The sequence below is a fragment of the Poecilia reticulata genome, chromosome 2 (assembly GCF_904066995.2).
Source record: "Poecilia reticulata chromosome 2, P_reticulata-male-v2, whole genome shotgun sequence".
Taxonomy (NCBI): Eukaryota; Metazoa; Chordata; class Actinopteri; order Cyprinodontiformes; family Poeciliidae; genus Poecilia; species Poecilia reticulata.
In genome coordinates this window covers 26,820,412-26,845,434 of record NC_088831.1, presented here as the reverse complement: position 1 = coordinate 26,845,434, position 25,023 = coordinate 26,820,412, and the positions used below count along the sequence as shown (strand labels likewise).

At 39.5% G+C, this 25,023-nt stretch overlaps 2 protein-coding genes across 5 annotated transcripts; both read right to left on the bottom strand.

The window, feature by feature from the left end:
* Positions 1-277: 277 nt before the first annotated feature.
* Positions 278-6,750, bottom strand: ildr1b (immunoglobulin-like domain containing receptor 1b). Of its 2 annotated transcripts, XM_008435058.3 has the most exons (8): positions 6,336-6,748; positions 4,704-4,874; positions 3,915-4,064; positions 3,575-3,694; positions 3,333-3,479; positions 3,000-3,122; positions 1,892-2,760; positions 278-895 (listed from the first exon to the last, which is right to left on the bottom strand). In XM_008435058.3, exons 1-8 carry the CDS (start codon positions 6,382-6,384, stop codon positions 857-859), a joined length of 1,668 nt encoding a protein of 555 aa, XP_008433280.1. In that variant the 5' UTR covers positions 6,385-6,748; the 3' UTR covers positions 278-856. The 2 variants fall into 2 exon arrangements, with proteins under 2 accessions (XP_008433280.1, XP_008433273.1); XM_008435051.3 differs by having other exon boundaries at positions 278-2,760; positions 6,336-6,750.
* A 1,179-nt stretch (positions 6,751-7,929) lies between these two features.
* Positions 7,930-24,961, bottom strand: LOC103480161 (immunoglobulin-like domain containing receptor 2). 3 transcript variants are annotated; one of them, XM_008435022.3, is made up of 10 exons: positions 24,798-24,960; positions 20,345-20,674; positions 19,551-19,670; positions 16,388-16,444; positions 14,739-14,885; positions 14,478-14,651; positions 14,024-14,137; positions 11,733-11,928; positions 10,400-11,072; positions 7,930-8,518 (listed from the first exon to the last, which is right to left on the bottom strand). In XM_008435022.3, the coding sequence occupies exons 1-10, from the start codon at positions 24,838-24,840 to the stop codon at positions 8,483-8,485; spliced, it is 1,890 nt and encodes a 629-aa protein (XP_008433244.2). In that variant the 5' UTR covers positions 24,841-24,960; the 3' UTR covers positions 7,930-8,482. The 3 variants fall into 3 exon arrangements, with proteins under 3 accessions (XP_008433244.2, XP_008433253.2, XP_008433262.2); XM_008435031.3 differs by lacking the exon at positions 16,388-16,444 and having other exon boundaries at positions 24,798-24,961; XM_008435040.3 differs by lacking the exon at positions 14,024-14,137 and having other exon boundaries at positions 24,798-24,958.
* Positions 24,962-25,023: the final 62 nt, after the last annotated feature.

The following is a 25,023-nucleotide window of genomic DNA, read 5'->3' as shown; positions in this document are numbered from 1 at the left end:
ATTTCATCCCACATGACAAAAGGTTTGGATGCCCCTGGCCTAATAGATAAAATGCACACCATTATTGACTCAAAACAATTGGTATTCACTCTATTTTTTATTGATGTAAGGCTTGTCATTTTATGGAGTAGAAGCACACACTAAATAATAAGCTTTGCTCCCCCTTTTTGACAGTTTGTCAAATAGATTCACATATAATCCATTGAAAATCTCCAATCAACCCGATGTGAATTTCTCTGCATTTACAGTATTCGAGCACATTAAGGACCAAAATCACTCTGGTTGTAACTAAACAATGTTTATTTTAAAAAAAACAACAACATACAAACATTATTTATACACATCACTACTTTTCTATCACAAAAGAAATGGTTAGGTAAGATCACATTTATACAGTATTTTAGTGCCAACTGACTTTAAAACTAATCGGTTCATTCATTTCAAAGTACTAATCTGTGCTTTCTGCTTCAGCTGTTCTATTAGATAAAAGCTAAATGTTTAAATATTACAAGAATTATGCAAAGATAAAATTATGTAGAGACAAATCAATACACAATACTTCATGTGTTTGTTGAAACTAAGTGTACATCAACCTAAAGAAATTTTTTTCCATCACCAGGGAAAAGCACACAAAACAGAAAATGTGACATGAAAGATTCACATAAAAACAAATGAAAAATGGAAATGAACATGATTTATTATTTTGCTGTAATACACAACAGATTTGCAGTCCAAATATGCACATGTAGTGCATATTTATACAGTCCTAAATGCTTTAGGTCTGTAACACAACATTTCAGCTACAGTTACAAACTTCTTAATTGGAAGCAGTCAGGGGGAATACAAGAGAAATGTTTCAGATGACTACGCTGGTACTGCTATGGGAGCCTCTATCCTATGAGAAAAAAACGTGGAAAAAAAGGTAAGGTTAGAGTCTAAGCAAGAGATGATTACCACATCCAAAAACAAACAGAAACAACAAAAAAGCACCAAAGAAGAGGAAGAAATCTAAGCTGTGCAAGAACAGACGATAAAGAGCTTTGCACATCTATTTGTTGTACCCACCTGCTGCCACTTGGGGGCAGTGTGAAAGGTCTGTGGAACAGTTCGAGCTGAATCTAATGTGCTAATTTTCTATAATTCCCATTATAAATGGATAAGAAAAGGTTTGAGATGATGCACTTATACCATCACCTGAAGCAATGGGAAGAGCTGCAACAAAGGCACAGTCTGCTACTCTACAAGAGTAAAGGAGCATCTGAGTGAATACCAACAAAGAACACAAACTGATTCTTTTTGCCACAGAGTGACACAAGATTTGTAACAGCCATTTTTTAAAGAATCATTGTTTCTGATATTTCCAGCTGAAAAATGATAAGATGAAGCATTTACTCCATGTTACCTTTATTTTAAAAATATATATATATCTTTCAGTTTCTCTGCAGCAAATTCTCTCAAGATCTGGCAAAACATACCGTACTGTATATGTTAACATTATGTGCATGTAATATTGGTAAATTTCTGTTTCATCGACTTATTTGCATATTGCTATATAACTAACATACTTCATGCTCACACTTAGAGAAGATATTGTCACTGCAGGTTCTAAAGGTCATCATACTTCGAAGCAGGTTTCAAAGTACAACGAAAGACGCATTTCCTCAAAGTGGAACTAAGCCGAGTATTAAATAGATCTTTATGGTTGTAGTTCTGGTTGTTTGTGACTCTGCTACAAGACGGCGGATTTTCTCAAAACCACAGCACACACAGGTTAAAGATGCAAGAAACAGGCAAAGGGTGAAAACTGAAGGTGGTAGTAGAACACGATGACAAAACAGGTTAAATGTTAACACACTTCTGGTTCAGTGTCGGCAGTAGGGGAAGCTCTTACAGAAAGATGGCTGTAGTTCCTGCGACCAGGCTGCACCTCACTGGCGAAGTAGCTGGGTGGTTTCTCGGGCCAATCCTTTACTTTGCGTCCCTTTTTCTGGCTGCTGCCCTCATCTGAGCTCCAGGATCCCTTGTGTTGCGTGGGAGGGGAGTAGCTCCTCTCCCTCCTTGCCGATCTGCTTTGCAGCTCCTCCATCAAGTCGTCGCGGCTTCGGGCACGCGGCCTGGACCCTCGCTCTCTCCTCCTGGATGAACTGCCCCTCTCGTTCCTTGAACTCCCGTGGGTTGCTCTTCCTCGCCGGTTGTCCCAGTCCGAATCGTCGCTGTACTCGCGCAGTATCCCCTGCCTTGGTAGAAGGTCCTCTCTGGTTCTGTACCCACGGCTGCCTCCACGTTGGCCCCCTCCTGACCGGTTAGTACTCCCACTAGACTGACTGGACATTCTCGGATAGACCTTGGCCCCGTCTCCAGCAGGGTCCCGGCGGGAGGAAAGGCTGGGAACTTGCTGGATGATAGGAGGCAGGGTTATCACCCTTCTTTCCACCCCTCTTACCCCCATATCATCCAGCGCCGACAACATGCTGGGCGGGCCGGGGGCGTAGGGCACAGCTGGATGAGAGGGTTGGGGCTGCAACGAGGGCATGTTTCGGACAGCATGTGGTGCCATTTGAGGGGGTCCCACATCTAGTACTCTCACCTGGCTCTCCAGGTAGTCCAGCATTGGGTTTCCACTATTATTACTGCTACGCAGGCTGCCATTCACCATGTATTGAGCATGCAAAGGGGGCTGCTGCTGCTGTGGGACCATGGGTCCCAAAGGGATGGGAGTCATGGAGATGTTTTGTTTGGTTGGGTAATCTGACATCGAGGCTGGAAAAAAGAAAAAAAAAAATCAGATAAAAACAAAATAAAAACAAAGTTTACAGAAAAAGATGCTAAATGGACTAAAGCACGACATGAGTATGTAACGGGCTTGTTCGAAGTCTTTACAAGTGCAAGAACTGGTTTTCTTGTACTTTGGTTTTCAAACCAAATAAACACACCCTGAGAAAAGAAACAAATCATTCACCAAGTAAACCTTTTCATGCTTTTATCTGACTGATATTCACCCGAGTAGAGCAGGGGAACACCCTGGGAGGAGGTGTTGCTGACGTTTGCGTAAACAGGCTGACCGTACATCCAGGGAGCCATGGCTTTCTGAGCTTGTTTTAGCATCCGATGCTGCATCACAGCTGCAATCACAGCAAAGACCAGAAACGCTTCAGCGGCGCAAAGCATCACAGAGTTGGTTTAATTAATCAGAATCTGCAAGTTAATAATAATTTCCAATATTTTTGAACCTGCAAGTACATTCAAAGCAAGATACAGAGCATACATTTATATCACAAAGTTTTAAAGACTATGAAGGAACACTGAGGGGCAGCTCTTTGCTGCTTTAGTACCTTTTTCAGGGCAGCAGCAGGTCTGCGGACAGCAGGGGCAGCGGACATAGCAGCAGCATTTTTGCGGGCAGCACTGACAGCAGCATATGCAGAAGAGCATGATGAGCAGCAGAGCGCCGATGATGATAAACAGGACAGTCAGCCAGTCTGAAACAAGAAAATCATTTTTATTACGGAGTACGTTTGTGGGTTTTGTCCTCTGTGAATGTTTAAAAGCAGCTGCAGAGACTGAAGAAACCTACGGTACACGACGAGTCTGACTTCTCGATCCGAGTCGCCCGTGGTGTCACCAGGAGCATCGATGCTGCAGTAATACATGCCGTTATCCCACCACATCACCTCATTTATCACCAAGTCAGCCTCTGTTGAGAGAAAGTTTTGTTTAAATCCCCCTACGTTGAGTATTTGCTATAATGTACCAATTAAGATATGCTCTCAAAAAAAAAAGAAGCTAGAGAATACAATCCTTCCACACTAGAGCAATAGCCAGGAACAAAAAAGGACAGGATGCATGTTAACCGTCCCATGACGACACATTCAGGCGAATAAGCAACAAAGAAATCATACTGGGGTCAAACTTACTGTTCTGGATTGTGATTTTACGATTTCTGTACTCTGACCCCAGCGTTGGCTCATTGATGCCCCTCTTCTGGATGACGGTCCGAACTGTGCGCTGGCTGTCTGGGCAGTCATTGGCAGGATCCTGACCGATCTGGAGAGCCGCCTGATAAGCTTCAAAAACAAAGAAGAGCAGAGCATCAGGTTTACTGCCTAATAAAGCAGTCAAGATGTTTGTTTTCTGCAGTGTTAGTTTGTACAATATATTTTGTAGTTGTAATATTAAGGAGAAAAAAAAAAACATATGAAATAAGCAATTTCAACAACAAAACTTGATAAACGATTAACAGAGGTAATCAATCATAAACAGTACCTGGAAACATTACGTTTTTGATCAGCATGTAGGACAACTAATGGTGTAACAATACATGTATTCATACCAAACCCTCTCTGTTCAGTGCATTCATAAAACAAATAAAGCTTTGTTTCACACCTGTATGCAGCGCAACATTTTGAAAAATGAACCTAAACTAAACAGAAGACTCCCAGCTGTCACTAAACTCTGCTATTTGGGAACTTTAAGGTTTCTTAACCCAATTATGCTTAGGGGGGAAAAGAAGATGGACAGGACTGAAGCTTTATGTCAGAGTCCAGATTTTTCAACAATAATAAGGCATATAGCTTGTACTGAACTGAACTGCTCACATAAACAAAGTCAAGACAATGTAACTATTCCCAGTTCTGTGGACAAGTAAGGTAAAGTCCAAATGTAGCTGCTTGCAGCATTCAACCAGTCCGAAATGCTAAATTCACCTGTGGAGTAGTACTCCAGAACTGGGTCTTTACAGAACGACTTGAATCTCCACGTGACGAGGACCTCCTGGGGGTTGGCTGATGTTGTGTAGTCGCAGCGGATTATCACTGAAGCAAACAGCGCCGTTGTTCTCTGAACCTCTGGAACGATCACCTGAATGGACAGCAGCTCTGGTACAAAGAAGCAGAACAACGACAAGAGTCGTGTTATTTAAGTGACAACAGCATAACTCTGTGGTTGAATGCAGGAATCTGACCAGACTGGTTAACAGTTTACTACAAGTAGACTGTGTCATGACCTGCAGGAAGCCATTGCTAATGAATAAAATTATGATTTACGATAACTGGAAAATGTAAACACGTTGTACCTCTGACTGTTGTCTGATATTTATGAGCTTTTGCTTCTCATAATTTAACGATATCTGAAATCCTTAAACTTTGATGGTCAGTTACAGTTATAATGTATTATCTACTTAATGTAATACATATGAAAAAAAAATAGGATTGACTGAGCTTTACCTAATTTTACAAACATTTGCACACTCTATCAAGTATGAAAAATATTCTATTGATTATCTTTAGTCTAACACAGTATTTCATTTTACAGTTAAAATATATTGAGCTTCAAACATAGAGAAAGGGAAATCTAGATAGCAAGGCTCTCCAAAAATGAGAGCCTTGCTATCATTTTTGGATAGCAAGGCTCCTCTACAACAACCTTTAACACATATTACAAAAATATATAAAGTCAAAGTTTATTTGTGTAGCACGTTCAAGGTGCTTTAAATAATAAAAACAGAAAATTACAAAGATATAAACACCATACAGTCATCAATTGAACAGATATCATCTTTTGATGAGCCCCAAAATAATACACATCAGATATGTTGATCAATGCTTCATTTATTGTGGTTCAAAAGCAACAACCGGTGGGTTTTTAGTCTTGATTTAAAGGAATAGAGCTATGCTAATCTGTTCAAGGCAAAAAAATAAAATAAATTAACCAGTAGAGACAATTATTGTAATTATTGCTGTTATTGTTGTTGTAATAATAATAATATTATTAAAAGTGCCAACATTAGGAAGTTTTAATGTGTTTTACATAAAAAAAACCTGTCTAGATCAAACTGTCATGCTAATCTTACATATGGATAGTGTTGGTGCAAACTAAGAGCAGGTGATATAAAAATTAGAGGCTTCAACCCTCTGCACCATTGACCAGCTTTAATTAATTACATTTATTTAAAAAAAGTGATCATGAAACACGAGATACAACTAAAAATGTTCTTTGAAACAGAAAAGTTGACAAATCCAATCCCTGTAAGTGACAAGAAAGCATTTAAAACGCTTTTGTTCACAACGTCTTTGATAAATGACCTAACTCCTTTGTGTGGTTGCAGAAACTCCTGATGTTGGGAGTTTCTTGTGTACATGGAAAACTAGGCCCAGCAGATCCGTGACATCACTCGGCCTTGTCCTGTTTACACCTGTCGATTATTAACTTGCCACCATTGTTTATTACTGTCGACGATATGTCTCTGTGTGCCTCACTAAAGTAATACAACAGTAACATAGAATCACAGGTGTACTTTCAGGCAGAAAGTGTTGATACTGGGAGAGTTAAAACCTCACCTGTTGGCAGGTGCAGCAGCAGAAACACCACCAGTATCATATTTCCCATCTCGGTGCTCTGTAACCTTCCGCGGAAACTTCACTTGTTGCTCTTGTTAGTGACCGAAAATCTTGTAAAAAACCCGGAGTACTGGTAAAAAAAACAAAAACAACGCTATGTACTCGAGTTCCACAGAATCACCGGGTTTCCACCAAAGGCAACATGTTAGCCAGTGTGTTGTTTTTCTTCCTGAAGATGTTTCAGCAGTAGTTCCAGACGAACTTCCCAGTGGAAAGGCGGAGGCTGATCATCCCCATCCCCCACTTAGTTACAGGTGACATCACTGGCCCCGCCCACTGTGACAGGTTCAGGGAGACACAATGGGAATATTGAGTTGAACTAAATTTAGTGCTTTTTTTCCACACTTAAATGATTTATATTGTTAAAGAAATTCTAATATCACTTTGAAATTAAATATTTAATTTATTAAGGAAAAAAAACTCTCCAATCCGCCATGCCACCACCTGTGCGAAAGTTATTGCCCTGTAAATCTAACAGATTGTGTCACATTTATTATCATCAGTCGTTTTTGATATTTGTTTGTTAATGAGTCTTGTAATTTAAACCAAACCATTTTTTAGAGAAAAAAAAGTTGCATTTTCTTTTCTCAGTTATCGTATCTGCCTCTTTCGTTGTGGTTTTAATCAGTAAGACTGAAGTAGCCCATCAACAACAGTCTGCAGTGCTGCTGTGAGTTTCCATTAAACAAGAATGCATTCCTCACGTGAATGCTGACATCCTCTTCATGTAGAAGAGGGATTTGTTTTCCTCTCAGCTCCTGATTGTGGCGCTTCCTCTCAGGATGCAAAGCGTCGCAGCTGTCAGGATTCTCACGTCTTGCAGGGGACATGGACCCTCTTCCAGCTTTACAGCGCAGACCTGAATGTGCTGAAGTGTTTTCAAGTGTGTCTCAATACTCTTAAGAAATGAAATGCTGCAGAGATGAAAAGCTCTGCTCTCGGCAGCTCCTTAATTCCTTCTTTGTCTTTGTCAAGAGAGAAGATGCAGCACCTTTCAGTCTGTACTGGCTTCTATTCACTGTGTGAAAAAGTTCAGCATGATGGTTTATTAATCTGGGTATCAGAATTAACATCTTATTTATTTTCTTTCAAACATGTAGCATAATTATTCCTTAAAAATGTATCAATGGAGCAAGTCCTAAAATTGGAGAACAAGATACACGATATAGATGAAATAGTAGAGTAATCTTCATCTGATGCATGTTGATATACTAAGTCTAGATCAAATGGCATCAACTTCTTGTCTAAACTCTCCCAGACAGACAAAGGAATAAATAATGTGCCTAAAATAATTGGAGAAATTACAAGTAAGGCGGGAGAACTAAACAATCACTGGACGTCATCTGTCTGGCAATCCAGTGAATTAATTTTATGAACATTATATTTCTATTTGAGCAATTCGAACCATTTAAAAAGAATCTAAGAATTTGGCTACAGAATGGTTAATCGCAAATGCAAAACTTTTGCATCTGAAAAGTCAAACAAACAAAAAAACGAGTCAGCTATGTTCTGTACTTATGATAAAGTGACAAGATTTCAGAAGATATTTTTTTTATTACAAAGCATTCAGGCAGTGCAATGATCATCTGCAAAACAAATTCAAGGTGCAGTACTTCCAAAACTGTCACAAAAAGGAAAGATACAAGGATAAAATGCAGAGTTAACCTGAGTTACAGAGTACTGACACATAAATAGGAGGAGTGGAGGCTGCAGAGGTTTTTACCTGCAAAAATTGGACAGATAAAATAAAACATCTTGGCACTTGTGTAAATTTAGCCACCAGACAAAATGGACACACACAAAGAAAAGGTCATACCTTACATAAAATATGCATGATACAGTATCATTTATGCACAAGTATAATCCAGAAACCTTCAAGCTCTAACAGGCGGAGGCTGGCTGCCTCAGTCTGTCTCAGGTTTTCCTTCCTCTAATGTTGTTTTCCCACTGAGGTTATGTCAAGATGAGCCAGACTTCATGCACCTGCTTGGTGGAGGCGGTTTTAGCTTCTGCCCGCGTAGCTGCATGCAGGACGGATAAAACGAACGGACCGGCAGCTCTGTGCAGGTGGAGGTTCGAGTGCCTCGTCACACTACCAGAGAATCCCTGCTCAGTGCAGCGCTCTGTTAGGGAGATACACCGAGAGGCTGCAGGTTAGAGACGCTCATGCCGAGTGACGGTGCTCAACCAGCGTGACAGCTGGAAACCATGCAGAGGAAAGGTTTTAGTAAGATGTGTTTTAGATTTGGAACATTGGAAAGGAAGGAAAGACACATTTTACATGGAGAGAATATATCAAGAATTAGTTGCGATTTAAAGGACATTCCTGTAAAAAGAAAAATAATAATACCTCAAAAGGACAATATGTCAAAAACTAATAACTCAGTGTTCCACTATGCCGTATATTTAAAAGTCACAAGAGACAAAAATATATATAGAAACAGTAACGATGAATGTTTCTTATTGACAACAAATACGACAAAAACAGACAAAAAAAAAAAATCTTCAGTGGAGAACTGCTGACTTTTTGTGCTGCAGTTCATTTTGCTTCCACTGGAGGGCGCAGAGCAAGCAATCTGTAAACACTTGATATTCTCCACACATATAAAGAATAATGCATATTTTACACCTCTAGCAGACCTGTAGAAATTATTTAGGTGTGTTTGTAAGCACCTCAATAATTTAATTGTGTATATCAAATTTACATACTTTCTTTAGGGATGCTTATATTTTACGAAATGAAAACTGTGGGTCTTAATCAGTAATTTTGTGCACTCTCTTCCAATTGCTGCTGAAGCAGATAACTAAAGCTGTGGACTGAAGATGTAAAACAATGGGGCTGAAATTGCACAAAAAAACATTAAAAAAAAAAAAAAGAACCAGAAGGGAATTTCAGGGAGGGCTGGAAACAAAGGTCCTAATTGGATTGAAACCCGAGGTCACCAGGACACATTATGAATAATAAAACAAACTCCTGGGAACAAAAATGTAGCAATCCCCCCACTGAAGTTACTGTGCAATTATGCATCATTCAATATTTGTTTTACGACAAGGACTGATCATTTTTCTGGACTTTCTGCCCTCAAGCTCGTCTCTTTACTTCATTTGCTCATTTTATATCGTTTTGAGGTTATTTTGCATCTTTTCATAGTTTGAAGAGATACAGATCGGAAGCATATTTCAGATCTGTCTTACTTTAAACTTTAAAATGGCAACACAGACTTTTCAGTTTTCAACGTTAAAATGCTTATTCGTGATCTAGCTAGCTTAGTGCCGTTAGCATTAGTAACTGTGAACTTCAGTGACTTTGACCCTTAAATTCTCTAAAGGTTGCAAAAGTTCAGCATGTTTCATGGCAAGCAGACAGAGGTTAGAACTCTAAAGAATAAAAAAGAAAAAATATGGATGTAGTATCTTCAGGCCTTTGGCAGATTTTGATATGGGATTGTCTACTTCCAGTCATTAGACAATATTTAAGGCATCTCTTATCAATGTGCATCACTTGATAAGAGATGCACATCATATCATCTGCAACTATTTTCTGAGTCATTCTGTGCCCAAAGATGAGTACATTTGAATCTTTTGTGGTTCCTCATATTTGAATTTCATTTAGATGGTTTTGTGTCATAAACTGGACACTTTGGTGTCCAATTTACATAGAATATAGATGTATTATTACTAGTTTATTATAATTTTTTATTGATTTTAATATTATTTCTCTCAGTTTGTTACATGTAGGACATTTGGTCTATTTTTTGTTGATTTTTATCTCTTTTTATTGGCTTGCATTTATTCTTTGTGCCGAGTTTGTTTAATTTTGTTTATTTTACCCTTCTTTTCTTTACCAAAGTTGTTTCAGATTTCAGCAGTGGAGTCAACTTGCGATAACGTTGACAACAAGAAAACCATCGGATGCCGTTGGGCTTGACTTGTAGCAATTTACAGGACTTTTCCTGCAGAGCGGTGGAGGAAGGAAGTTCTCATTCCTGCTACAAGTAACTCACCAGGTTTCGGCTCCTGTCCCGCTCCTCTCTGCCCCCCTGTATCGTCTGGGACATTCCCTGGTGGGGTCGGGTGTAGGAGAAAGGCCTCGAGCCTGGCTCAGCGGTCCTGTATCTGTCTGATCGGGGCGGGTCTGCTGTGCGGTACCTGTCCGTGGTCAGGTCAGCCCTGCGGTATCGCTCGGCCTCCAGCTCAGAGTACGGAGGCAAAGGGTCGTCCTCATCTGGACGGTGGCTGGGCGACCGGCTGTAGAAGCTGTCGCTGCCTTTTCCCCTGGAGCTGCCTTTAGACGGAGTGTCGCTGTCCTCATCCACTCTCCCAGCGCTCCTGTCCCCTCCCCTGCCTCTCGCCTTCCTCTCCAGCACGCTGGTGAGGAAGCCGTCGTCATAGCTTTTGCTCAGGGGCGGCCGACAAGGACGGTCGCTGTCCCATGTGTCCCTTCTCTTGTGCATTAAAGGCGAGGGGCTCCGGCTCCGGCGGCCCCAGGTGTCGTCCTCCTCTCGGTAGGAACGCCTCGGCGGGCTGTAGTCCCGCCCATGGAGCCGGTCTGGAGGCTCAGGACGACGAGCGCGGGAGCCGTAGCATCGTGCAAACTCCTCCAGCTCATCCAGGGAGCCGGTGCGGCCTCGCCTGCTCAACGTCTTCCTCTGCAGGTGCTCGGAGCGGGGGTTCCACCTGCAGCAACATTCATTACAGCTTATTTTGCTTGACATTTGTTACTCTGTTACCTATTTCGAAAAAGTCCCATAGGTTGAAGTTTGTTGCAGCAAAATGTGGTTAAGTTTCAAGACTAATTAGTATTTTTTAAGGATGTTATAAAAGAGCAACAACTACATTCACACAGCAGATAAAAGTGACCCAAATCTGCTTTTTGTTTCTTGAACAAATGCGACCTATACCCAGCTTTCTCACCGCAGTCTGAAAGAGCCCAATTCCAATATTTCCACTACTCCAAAAATCCAATCTGTGCCATTACCATTTGTGGTACGAGTTTGGATACGTGTCAGATTGTTTTTGAACCATTTGCAGTCTGAATGGACATGTTGCATCTTTCTAGCTTTTATGTCACTGACATGAGACGTGCATCGTAACTCTGAACCAGAAAAAAGCCAGAGACGGTGAATCAGGAAGTCAATAACGGCTAGAAATTATGATTACATGAACTTAACCTGCGTCACTAAAGCACATCAGTCCTCTCCTGGCCCTGACTACACATCCAGACTTCCCTACAGAAGTTGCGGTCAATGCTCCACAAAAAAACATCGACCGTGCAAAAAGAAAATAGTTTACAACAAGACGTGACGTGTGAATGCAGCCTATTCTAGACACCGTTACCTTCGATCCAATTCATCGTCTGAGAGACTGCCGTCATTTCGTCTGGGCCGCCGACTCTGCGCGGGTGGAGCCGCTCTCACCTGCTCCTCGCGGTCCGGGATGGGCGGCAGCGCCTTCATCTGGACCGTCTGATAGTTGCGTCTGAAATCCGCGTTCCCTCCATCGTGAAGGGAGCTCAGCTCCGACATGCTGCTGGCTGTCGGAGCGGAGAGAAATGATTGTGGCGACGTTCAAAACGGAGAGATTTACGGGAATCTTCAGCATGTGTTGCAACATTTCACAGAGCAGGAATGAACGGAATGAGTTCTGCTCGGATGAAATGTGAAAACATTTGGCAGCACTCGAAAACAAATGTCTGTGGTTGTAGCAAACTTCCATCTGACCCACATTAGGGATGAGGCCTGATGTGCGTTCTTTTTTATTATTGCAACAGAAAACTAACTGTTTATAAACTCGGGGCAATTAGAGTCAAGACTATTTACACCCACTTTGTGGCTGTAAATTTAATTTAGAAAACTCCCCTGCAATTTGCAAAGTGCTTCATGTTTGGTTCTTCTTTATGCAACATTTCTGAACCGTTTTTAATAAATGATGTGTAACATTAAACGTACATTAAAAAATATATTGTACAGTACAACATTTTTTGTTACTCATTTCAGAAACCGAAACTGATCAATTCAGTGCTCAGAAAAAGAGATGAGATTGATCAAATAATATATTTTAAACAGAAATGCCAGTCTTAGGAAAAATATGTTTATTTCCATGCACTTAATACCTGGTTGGGACTCTGCTTGTATAAATTACTGCATCAGTGAGTGGCGGTGATCAGCCTTTTCCTCTTAGCTCCTGCTTACTTTGATAGTGGCGCTCAGACCTTCCTCTCAGCAATACTCCATAGATCCTCTTGAACTTTATCACAATATCTACATTTTATTAGTGGTGTGACTAATTTTTGGATGTTTACATCCAGAAAATCTTCCTCATTGAGTCCAAATTTAGCCTCCAAACTTGTCAAAAATGAGTCATTACTTACTGTCTTCCTCCTTCACTGTAATTGTTTAAAACAACACCATTGAAATCCTCCCTTTTTGAGGGTTTCTGAGCATGTCTGAGTTTCTTCACGCTAATCTTGTGATAAACATGAGTAACTCATTGTGGTTTTTAATCAACAAAGTAGTCAGTAGGTCATTAGTTATTACACTTAGTGTCATAGGTTTTTGGTTGTTACTTAATTAAAAGCTGCTTTTAAAGTGTATTTTTTATTTTTTGACAATAATCGCCTACTTCTGCTACTTTGTTCATAGCTGTTTTTCTTGAATGTCAAAAACGTCAGAAGCAAAGAATTGTAAAGAACCTTAAAATCTAAGCACATTGTTTAGAGGTGAGGTACGCCATTAAAAACCGTCACTAATTTATGATATATATACCAGCAGCTGTGGTTGACAAAATGTTACCGTATTTATACAGTAAGATTCTGGAAACCACAGCTGACTGAAAAGTTGATCCGCACAGGAGGAAAACATTGAAAGCTAAAGGAAAAAAAGGTGATTTAACACAATTTAAGTTCCATAATAAATGAAAACAGAGGAGATGTTTTGTGCTCTTTGTTTTCGTTATGCACCTGATTTGCAATGCAAATTGCACGAAGTACAAGGAAGTCTATCCTTACTGCAGACTGACTACCTCAGCAGATAGCCTGACAAATTAACCAGCTGATACCAACTGAGTGTACTGACTGTGTTACTTTAAAAAAGGTATAAATAATATAATAAGTGTAAAAATAAATATGTTTTAACAGAAGGCAGAATAATGGTTGATTTTGTTTCACATAATAGCAATTAAATCAGACTAAACATACCTGTTTTATACCTGTCTGATGTTAGAAAAATCAACAATTTTAACAATTGTACATGTTTCTCATTTGTGTTTAGGCTGTTCATGTCTTTAGATATTTTTCAGATATTTTATTTTTCTTAAAATCTCAATTAAAAAAATAATCCCTTTCAATTAAACTAGATTTAATTTGAAAAAAGAGTAATAAGTCTGAATATTTGCAGCCTTTTTTTTATTTTGGACATTTCATAAGATTCTGGTGAGGAGAAAAAGACATTAAAATACATACCCAAAGCAATCTGAATTAGTCAAATGTTTTCAGACGGTTAAGAGGATTAAATGGATTCTAGCACTATCTAACTCACACAAATCGCACACACAAGAAAGACAGAATGACACACACTCACTCACACTGCCGTAGAGACACTGAGAAAAAGGCCTGCTTAGTGGCGGCTTACATTTGAGTGAAGCCAACCTGCTGGTTGGAAACTGAGCCAGCTCCTTCTCTATGTAGTACAAAACTTTCATTGAGTCCTGGTCTTGGCTGCTGGTCAGACGGTAACCACTGCGCACTGTAGATGCAGACACACAAGCACCCATACACACACACACAAGGAGGATGTTTACAGGCAAAGACACACAAACACACACACATGATTCATGACGTGTTAATTCACAAGCATGCAAGACACAAAGAGACGTTTCTGTTTTGAAACGAACTCAAAGGTGACGGATAAAGTCAGAGTTAGACGGTCGGTGATTAATGGGTTTCCATGAATCATGTTTCCTTAGAAGCTCTGAGAAATCAAAGGAGGGAGTATTACATTTATGAGTTCATAAAGTGATAAACGGGTTGTTTTCGCTTCCTTCTCGGGCGGGAGGAAGTTAACCATTTAAGGAGTGATGACTCACATCCAGCCAGGTTATTTTCAGTCGAGGCGATCGATGAGATCTTTGGGTCCAGTTGGGATGAAGGAGCAAGAGGGACCACAGTCGGCACACTGGAGATGTAGTACGGATACACGGGGACCTGGGCGGGAACCGGAGCCGCCTGTCGGGACTTTGCCATCTTCCCCGCCTCGTACACTGAACAAATCAACGACACGTCAACACCACCCAGGCAGATGGCAAGAAAAAGTGTAAATGCAGCGGATGACTGTCCGTGTTACTGACGGTGTCGTGGGCAGCAACAGGTATCAGGGCAGCAGCAGCAGCTGACGTAGCAGCAGCAGGAGTGAGGGCAGCACTGGCACCAGCAGATCCCCAACAGCAGGAGGAACAGGACGCTGCCCAGGGCCACGGAGCCCACAAACGCCCACTCTGTTTTACACAAACACACACACAGGAAGAAGATACAGCAAACAATAAATACATATTCAATACTCATCTGATTTATTAACAAGCAGCCAAAAACAATTATTTTATAACTTGCTCAGATTGCACTGTAATCAGAACAACACATCAGTAAATACAAGGCGGACCCAAAACAAAGGTGCTTAAAGACCCGTTTAAAAAATTAGAATATTACTGAAAAGTTCATTTATTTCAGTACCTCAAACACTTTGTGTTAATCGTGATGATTTTCTGCTTACAGCTAATAAAAAAATAACATTTTGGGATTAAAATATTACCTCGGACCAGTGAAAAAATACATTGTCATTACAGAAACGTGAACTTAATTGAAAAATATGCTCAATATCTGCTTATAGGTCAATATTTTCAAAAGATACTTTTAATCTGAGATGCTCTGGTCAGATAAAAAGTGTCACCAGTCTGAAACATGACACTGGCAGCATAATGCATAGTTTTCTTCTTATGATCAGGTAACTGGTCAGAGTTGAGGAGAAGATGTTTTATGTTATAACTCTAATCACAAAAGCCAGAGCTACAACAAAGTTGTTAAGATTGACACAAATCCATGTGATAGAATGGTCCAGTCAAAGTTCAGTCCTAAAATCCTACTGAGGATCTGTAGCAAGACTTGAAGATTTATGTTCATAGCTGTTCTCCATCCAAACTGACTGAGTTTGAACTATTTTACAAAGCTGAAAGGGCAAAATCTGAATCTTTAAATGTGTGGTGGTTCTATAAAGTATTGGTTTAGGAGAGCTGAATACAAATGCATGTCACAGTTTTCAGATTTTTATTTGTAAGATGTTAAAAACTATGGGTTTTTACAACTATGCCCTATTTTGTGTCGCTCTAGTACTTAAAATCCCAATAAAATGATGTTTGTAGACATTAACAAGCATGAAGCTAAACGGTTTGGAAACAAACTGACATCCATGAAGATTTACCAAATGTAAACATTTTTTATCTTTTATCTGTAGACAAATGTTAGCTTGTAATTATTCTGAGTGTAAATTCAGAGGTCCTGTATTATCTTTTATCCTAACGAGCTAACTTCTTACCCCTAATAAACCAGTTTTTCTTCCAATTGTAGCTTTTATAGTAACTGAGTGACGAGAAACAGGGAAACAAGGATTTTTCAAAATCCCGTGTTTTCACGGGATTTTGAGGGAACTTACAGTAACATTAATCCTTGATCACATCTCCAAATTACAGACGCTAACAACACACCTCCCCAGGGGAGGCATTAAGCAAAATCTGCACAGCCCACCAGAGCTCTCTGAAGAATTTAAACTATGACTAAAGATAAAGCACCAGATCTGCCATTTAGACAGAAAGAAGTTGTTAGATGGAAACCCATAATTTATTTCAGAGTCAAGGAAAGCGTCGGTTAAGGTCAGCGTGAGTTAAATCAGTTAGGAGGCGACAGAAAAGCTCGAAAATGCAGAGAAGCGGCAGCTGATTGGCCGTACCTGGCATGATCTCCATATCAAACTCAGGCAGAAGATCGTCCTGCTCACCTGTCCTGCCTGCAGAGAGAGGGAGAGCACAGGTGAAGGCCAGACAGAAGCAGCAGGAAGCAGCGCCAACAAAGGCCAGGCAAATTAGCAAATCTGGCAGAAGATGATGATTGATGTTCATGCAATAATCAATTAATCAAAGAAACTAAGATTGTACAAAATCAGGCTTAGCGAACACACAGGAAAAGCATTAAAAGAGTAGGTGTGTTTCCTTGAAATGGGGTCGTGTGGGGTACTTATTCATAGTAAAGTCATTACTATCAGTAAGAAACAGACAGGAAGACCAGCAATGAACCCAAGCACCTTAACCAGTGGAACTGACCAGTAAATAAAAACATTCAAACTAAACTGCCTTTTTTCCAGATGATCTATAGATCTGCTACCACTGGCATTACAACTTTTGAAAGGTCTGAAATTGGTTTTAAATACCCCAAAAAAACAAAGTTTATGGTTTTGTCAAAAGCAACACTTTAACAATCAAGGTCTGTTTACGTCTGATGATATAATGACTGGAAGAGTGTCCTCCTCTACGTAACTGGGAATGTGAGCTGATGAAAGGCTTAAATGTGCAGCTCTTTAACTTGGGTAAGAATTTCAAAATGAAAACTGTTTTATATTTCAGAAAACTAAATCCATGTATCTGTCTGTAACTGATTACTGTGACATACTGTTCATGCATGCAGCCTCCTCCTCTCTAAAGAGCCGTCTTCAAACTCCATCTCAAATGCAAAATCTTTCATGCATATGTTTTTATGTATAAAGCCCTGCGCGGTGAACTCCCAGCATGCCTCAGTAACCCATTTTCTGTCAGTTCCATAAACACCACTTAGTCCCTCCAAATGGCTGCTTTCGAATGTCTGACTTTGACAGATTATGGGCAAAACAGCATTTTCCTACCATGCGTTATTGAGTTGGATTAAACTCAAAACACTTACATCCATTAAGCATTTTAAGGTTTATAAAAAAATGCAGTGAAGAAGGAACGTCATTGTTTTTCCTCTGAGATCACCGTGTTTAAATTGCTGCGTAACTTGTCGTATTTATTGTTCAATATTTGATCTACATGGTTCTAATTTTGATGTTGTCTCGCTTCTTAAAGAGATTTCTGATCTCAGTGGGACTTCCTGGTTAAATAGAGGCACAATGATACAAATAAAACATAGTTTTAGCTTCTAAATTTTGTTTTACACTGCTGTTTAAAGGCACCAGCATCAGCAATATAACATTATGTATTTTCTGTTTGTAATCCAAACATATTTTAGTTAATTCTAGCAACTTTTAGCAACAATTACCAAAACAGGTGAGATGTCAAATCGGAGGTCAACACTTTTCCACAGCAGATCATTAGAAATGGTTTAAAGAGTTGTGTTGTATTAAAAAAAACAATGCTCTTTTGCGCTTTTTATTAACGATAAAAATGTCAGGAATCATTTCATCAGGTAGAAAACTGCTACATCCTGAAGTTGAGCCACTTGTTTTTGCCCCATGTGCTTATTATAACATTTTAAACAACTGTGATTAGAGTAAAGACCAGCAAATGATCTGTCTGTCTGCAAGCAGAAACCAAACTCTCTTGGAACTGCGGAGAGCTTATTCCAAATGTGCTGAGTCAGCTGTTGGTAGGGAGTGTCGAGGCAAAAAAAAAAAAAGGAATCTTGCTACCTTGGCCTTGCAACTGTGCTCACATACCATCTGAAACACGGAGGAACTGGAGAAAGACAAGGAGCGTTGTGGTTGTGAGGAGCAGGGAGTGATTGGAGGGCTATGGAGTGAGTCATGGGGTAATTTATAAGGGGCTTTTGGAAGACAACAGGGGGCAAACAACAAAGTGTGAAAAGTAGAAATACAGAAAAAAAAGAAAAACATATCCAATGATCAGTTAGTTTAGAAGAAAATTGTTTTGAATAAGAGTGAATTTTTGAGATATAACATTTTTCTGTTTAGAGAGGCGAGGAATGGCAGCATCTGAACCACTTTTGTTGTAAAACAAGGTCATCTCATTGTTCCTAAAACTGTAATAAATTAAATTGTTATTTCCAGGGTTGTTTTGAGTGGTTTTTGAGGTTTGATTATTCTGTTCCTTAGTCTATTTCTTTGATCAAATCAGTATTTTTTCAGCTTTATTTTAGTTCAGTCCTCACTACTGTTTCTAGTTATGTTTTTCCTTGTTACTATAGTTTAATTATGTCTCTTATATCTAGTTATTTTGTTAGATTCCTTCTCTAGTCTCCAGTGTGTCTCTCCCTCTTTCTGCTGTCTCCCCTCACACCTGCATCCCATTAGCTCATCAGTCCAGGTCCATTGTTTTAGCATTCAACCTCCCAGTACTTAACCGCTTCATTCTCGGTCACTCCTTGCTGGCTCCTTCTGGTACTTCCAATTTGACTCTGTGTTTTCCTCATGTCTTTCATTGCTTTTTCATTGCCGTTTTAGCGATTAAAGGTGTTTTAGATGTTTGTTCTTCGTGGAATAGCTTGGCTTAACTTTTTTTTATAACAAGAATACGCCAAAAAAGTTGCCTAGAATGCTTACAACTCTCTGAAAGGTTTTAAGTATTACTAAAATACTGGTTAACAAACTGGTTAAGCCAAACCAGTTTGCTAACCCTCCATGCTTTGTGAGATTGTTCTAATCAGATTAGCACAGTCAAGAGGTTATGAATGAATAGGCCTCAGGTCAAAGTTGGTTTTGGGAGGACAAAACCAACTGGAGCTCTTTTCCATATCTGGAAAGAGCTCCAGTTTACAGTAAATGCTCATTGTCTGACCTTTATCAATGAAGTACAGGCTGTTTGATGGAGATTTGCAAGCCCTGTACAATCATTAACCAGGAACCAGTACTCCCAGTGAACCAACAAAGCACAGACAATCCTTCGGCACTCTGCTGCACAGCCTCACTGACTTTAAGTTTTTCCCAGTCCAGTCAAGTGCACACAGATCCTCTGAAATGCACGACTGGCTGAACAATAGAGTGTGTCATGACGGATCAGGACCATCTAAAGGCTGTTTCCATGGCAGCTGCCATAAAGGCCCTTGGGAATGCAGCCCAAAGAAGGCACCTTTTTCCAAAAACCTTTACGGCTATAAACTTTATGTTGCTTCTTCTGCAGCCATACCGAGAACCAGTAACTCCATGTGGTCCTCATCGTTTCCCACCAGATCGTCGGCAACGATGACTTTACAGAAATACACGCCGCTGTCGCCCCACTGCAGCTCCCCGATGCGAAGGTCGGCCTCTGCGTGGAGACACAAAGCTCATATTTAGAGGATTTCTGTGAAGATGAGTGGTTGAATCCATTCTGAACAAAAGAGGAGATGATGAGAGGTGAGTTATGTAAAACTTTACACAAGAAGGTTGAGATCATGAGACTGATCCTCCTCTTGTATTACGAAACTATGACACAAATTCTTATTATATGGAGAGAACGGCTATGATTCAAACAGACTCAGCAGCCGCCCCATTCAAACGTTTGTCATGAATTGCAAAAAGACAAAATCCTACCACGTAATTTTGGTCTAGTTTCTAGTGCAAATATCTTAGTTCACTTGAAATAAGACAAAACTGTGACTTTTCAGCAGGAAATAGAAGCTTGTTTTAAGTGAACAATTCCTCAATGTTGATTAAAAAGAATGAGTTAACCTGATAAATTATTTCGCTTATAACATGGGGAAAAATGTATTTTTCCACTGACAGATTATTGCACTTATAGCCAGTACTTTTTCATAAGAGCATCATCAATATTAAGGAATTATTGACTTAAAATAAGCTCCTATATCTTGCTGAAAAGTTACTTGTGAATTAGTTTTGTCTTATTTCAAGTGCACAAAGACATTTGCAGTAGAAACTAGACCAAATATTTAATGAGAATTTGTGTTTTTGCATTGTGGAGGGAAAAGCTGACAACATTACTGTTTATGATGGTGACGTCTCTGTCTTTGTAGTGCTCGGTCAGCGTCACGGACGACTCCTGCTTAGAGGCCACGATCCGCACCGTCCGGCTGCTGTCAGAGCACTCCACCTGGGCCGTGGCTCCCAGCTCCGAGGCCTTGTAGCCCAGAGTGTCGGGCAGGGAGAAGGAGGCTCGGGTGGAGTCTCGGCAGTAGGACTTGTACCACCACTGCACCACCGGGGGTTTGCTGGAGGACGTCTGATACTGGCACGGGAGGACCACGGACTGGAAGAGCATGGCGTACCGCTTCTTCTCCCGCACTGTGACGTGCATGCCATTACACACGCAGACTGGCACAAGCACAGACAGAGACGGACTCTGATTAACATTTTTTAATGACGTCGAGAGAACAATTGTACAAACTGAACTCTCATTCCTGGATATTTGGTATATTAACTAGGCCTGAAGTGATTAATTAGACTAATCGTGATGTAACCGTCAACTAATTCAGCAATCGATTTTAAAAGTCCATGTGCTGAAAGAACAACAGTCAGATAATTAATTAACCCAAAATTGTGCAAAAATTATTATTTACATTTTGCATTTGAGATAAAAAAATACAAACCTCTCTAAACATATTCTATCTAAAACCTCTTCCCCATGGTATTTTGTAGTTTCTCGTAGGTTTTCTTCCAAAATTTGAAAAGCATTTATTTTGTTTTCACTTCATAAATGAGTTCTAGTTTATATTGGCTTATTAATGCTGATGTGACATATTGACATTTGTTTACAGTTCTCTGCAAAAACATTAAATAAGTTAAACAACCATTATCTGTTTCACATGTTGTCACTTTGCAACCACATAAAGCATTATTAATTATTATTATTAAGGGCTGAATATTAACAACTTACTGTGCTCTCTTTCCTCTGCAATAATTGATCTGACCAAGCCAACTTTCAGACTTGAACCAGCTTGCTTTAAGCTTCACACCTGAACATTTTCCAGAGTGTGTTTTTCACTCTGAAATCTGGAAAGTCGGAAAATTTCCAGATTTCAGAAACATACAAACACTTTTCCTTGAACCAGTCCTACTACAGCCTGGACCAAATAATTCGGACCTTAATTCTGGGATTAAAATGCACTGCACAGTAGCTTTTAACAGGTAATGGTTTATAGCATTTTTGTTGTTGTTGTTCCTGCTAATTAATTATTTTTTGACGCTCCTTTAGTGACATTCAAAAGAGTATAGGTTTGAAGGAACCTCTTTAAGGCTGGAAAATGCATGTAAATTACAGTTTTATTTCTGTAGAAACAGCTGTAGATCTTCTTTATCTGTGCAGAGGATTCAGGATAAGAAACTGTAATTTGCATTGCATCAAAACGGGAGAAGACAGGAACAGAGATTAGGTGTGTGGGGGGCTCCTCTGCTGCTCAGGCTTTGGGGTCAGGAGGTTAAATTCCAGTGTAACGTGGGGGGGTCTGGGGAGGACTGAGGAGAGCCAGGGGGACCGTGATCACACAGGGAGGGGATGCAGCAGTCAGATGCTCGTGAGTAATGCCTGAAAGTCATTTTAGCTCTAGGTGGGGCAGGAACTGCTTTTAAACATTTCCCTCAAGACAGGAAATGAAAACAAAAGCAAGTCCACCAGTTTGCCTTTCCTTCAGAGCAGCAGCAGGAGGAGGAGCACTCACCCTGTGTTTATTTACTCTCTTTTAATTAAAATTCCCTGATTACGACAATTAGTTCTGTTTTTCTTCTCTGTAATAATCAGTTTCATTAACAATATAGTAGTTTTATTTCAATAGCTTTTATCAGTCACTGCTCTAAATCACTAAGCGTTCAGAAAGATGTGAACTACTGATTTTTAATTTTTTATTTTACAGTAATGAATCAACTTGTTTTTTAAAAAATTACTTAAACCAGAGCCTGGAATCTTATTTGCTGATTTTTTTTTTTTTTTGGGGGGGGCTTACAACACTAAGAGAAAGACCTTTAGGCTTAGTGAACCTTTGCTGGGAGACTTGAATATGTTTTTCATAAGTAATTATATTTATTGATGTTTTATAAGTAAAATTATACTTCAAAAGTCAGAACTTTCATGTCATTTAAAAACAAATTTAAAAAAATATATACGTCAAGGGATTTAACTTTTTCTTTTTTTATTCTTAAGGAATTAATTACATACAAATGCACAGCCAGGTTTGTTTATGTTCTATTATTTCTTATACTTTTAAGGAAAATAATACATTTATGTTTTTCTTTTGGTCTTTCAAACAATGATAAAAAAGCAAGCTAGACTTTTTATTTTATTTAAAAACAATAAAAATCTAAACTTTAGGATGTTTTAATTTTGATTTTGTTGAAATATTTTAAAAATGAAATATTTTCTATTGTAAACTTAAGTCTTTAAAAATTAATTTAACAACTATTCTTTAACATATTTGCGTCTTATTGTTCTTATTTTAAAAAATTAAAAATTCTCCAACATGACCTGATTATTTTTCTGCCTCATGAATACTTGTTTTATGGAAATCCAGTTCTTTCACGTGTCACATATTCCAAATCCTCCAGCATAAACTTTAACCTCACGATTTTACGCTCTGCAAACAGAATTGTGTACAACATGGACTGAAACCCTGAATTCCTCCAGTGGAGGACCTGCGGTCTTCCCTTTGTTTCTGTCTTTATGGAGCTGACCATTGTTCCCCACTCTGCTGTCCCAGTTGAGCTGAGAGGGGGGGAAGGAGGTCACAGACTCTGAGCCAATAGGAGCGTCCGGCCTCATACAGCTGGCTCCGAACAGACCAATTAGCCACTGAAGATTTAAACCAAACCGTTCCTCCATCAGCTCCATGAATGCATTCACTTTGTTGTGAGAGGAGTTTTGAATAAGCAAAGAGGAAAACGCCTGTATGCATCATGAAGCACGTGTGTTAACCATTGTTTACTGTGATCAAGGCTGTGGTTTAATAGGCAGGTTCCTCGCCACCTGTGCTCTGACTTGAAGGTGTTATTTCAGCGTTAGAGGAGCCGTTAAAACAGTAAGAGGTATTCCAGGTCACAGCTCTGCTGCTGGACGCTGGCTCGTTTCCTGAACACGGTCAGGCTTTTCCTCCCAAAACCGTCACATTTCCTGCCTTTTTTCTCCCTACGGTGCATTCCTTCACATCGACTCATTATTCCAACAAATCCCACTGATAAGACTGAAAATAGACTCAATGGTTGATGGTGGATTCCTCTGCAGATTTAAAAAAGCACCCAGAAGTCAAGAAATTAAGCGTTGTTGCTTCCAAGCTTAATTTCAAAGATTCTTTGAAGCTTATGTCTACACAGAATGGAATATACCTGATAATGTGTCTGCATATGATTTTTTTTTCATTTCCATTTCATTTTCTGTACTCTTGTCGCTAGTGGGGTTGGGAGGGGTGCTGGTGCCTATCTCCAACCAACATTTTGGCTGTTTTTTTTTCTTCTTTTTTTGATGAAAATGATTGCTGGGGATAATCCTGACTACTGCAAAGTCTATTTCACAATAAATTTGTGCATTTACTCCTACTTAGCTTGCCAGTCTGTGGCAGCTCCTCCTAAATTTTTAACAAGTAGATGCAGATTCTCCACAAGGTGCTGAACTTTTTAATATAGTGACACTTAAAAAAACTTCTTCATAGAAAAACATTTTGTAACTTTCCTCTTGAGATGTTTTTACAAAGTACTTATTGTTAATGCTTGTAGAAGATATTTTCTAAACTGATTTTTTAAAAGTTTATTTTAGATTCCATGTTGGTAATTTTGCATTTCATTGCTGTACTTTGTTTTTTCCCCTACTATCTTTGTTGTTACTGACACTATAGTGCAGATTATAATTGTCTTATTTAGTATTGTGTATACTTCTGCTAACTTTTTGGATTATTTGGATTATTATTATTTGCTTTGTACTCTTCCTAACCAGTTATACTTTGTATGTTGTATAATGTATAATGCAGATACATTAAAATTACAAAAACTATCCGTTATGCTGCAGTTATAATAATTGTATTAACTACCATTAACGCCTACAAAAAACCCCTTACTATTCCAAATACATATAATTTTACCACATTTGAAAAGCTTAAATAGTCTTGTTGATATAGTATTGCTGTATCACAACTTCTTACAGCAGCAAAGACTGAACACCCTGAGGAATATTCACAATGATTAATGACAACCAGCAGCCAATTGCACAAGGAGGGCTTTCCCAGAAACCAAAAATATGTGAAGACAGTTTAAAATATTTGTCCAAACCACGGGGAACTAAAGGGGGTCTGTCTTGTTTGGCTCGGTGAAGATAAAACATAACCTAAACCCTTCAGCAGGTTCCTCGCTGAGGCCAGCGGGTTTGGGATAAGCTGAAGTTTACGGGCGCAACCTGTTGCGCTGTTGTCGAGAGCAGAAAGGTTGTTAAACATGTTGTAATAAAAGGAAATAAACTCACCCGAAGCTCCCAGTAAAACTGCCAACCGGTAAAAGTTCATCATATATTCCGTGTTTATGGTAAAACGGCTTTTATCCGCATGTTAATCATGTCGTTGTCCGCTCTGAGTGCGGCTGCTCCAGACCCGAGGCAGGCTGCGTCTAACGGGACTGTACCACTTCACTGACAAAGGGGGGCTCTGATACAAAACTCTATCAAATCTAACGGGTTGACAAAATACTTTAAC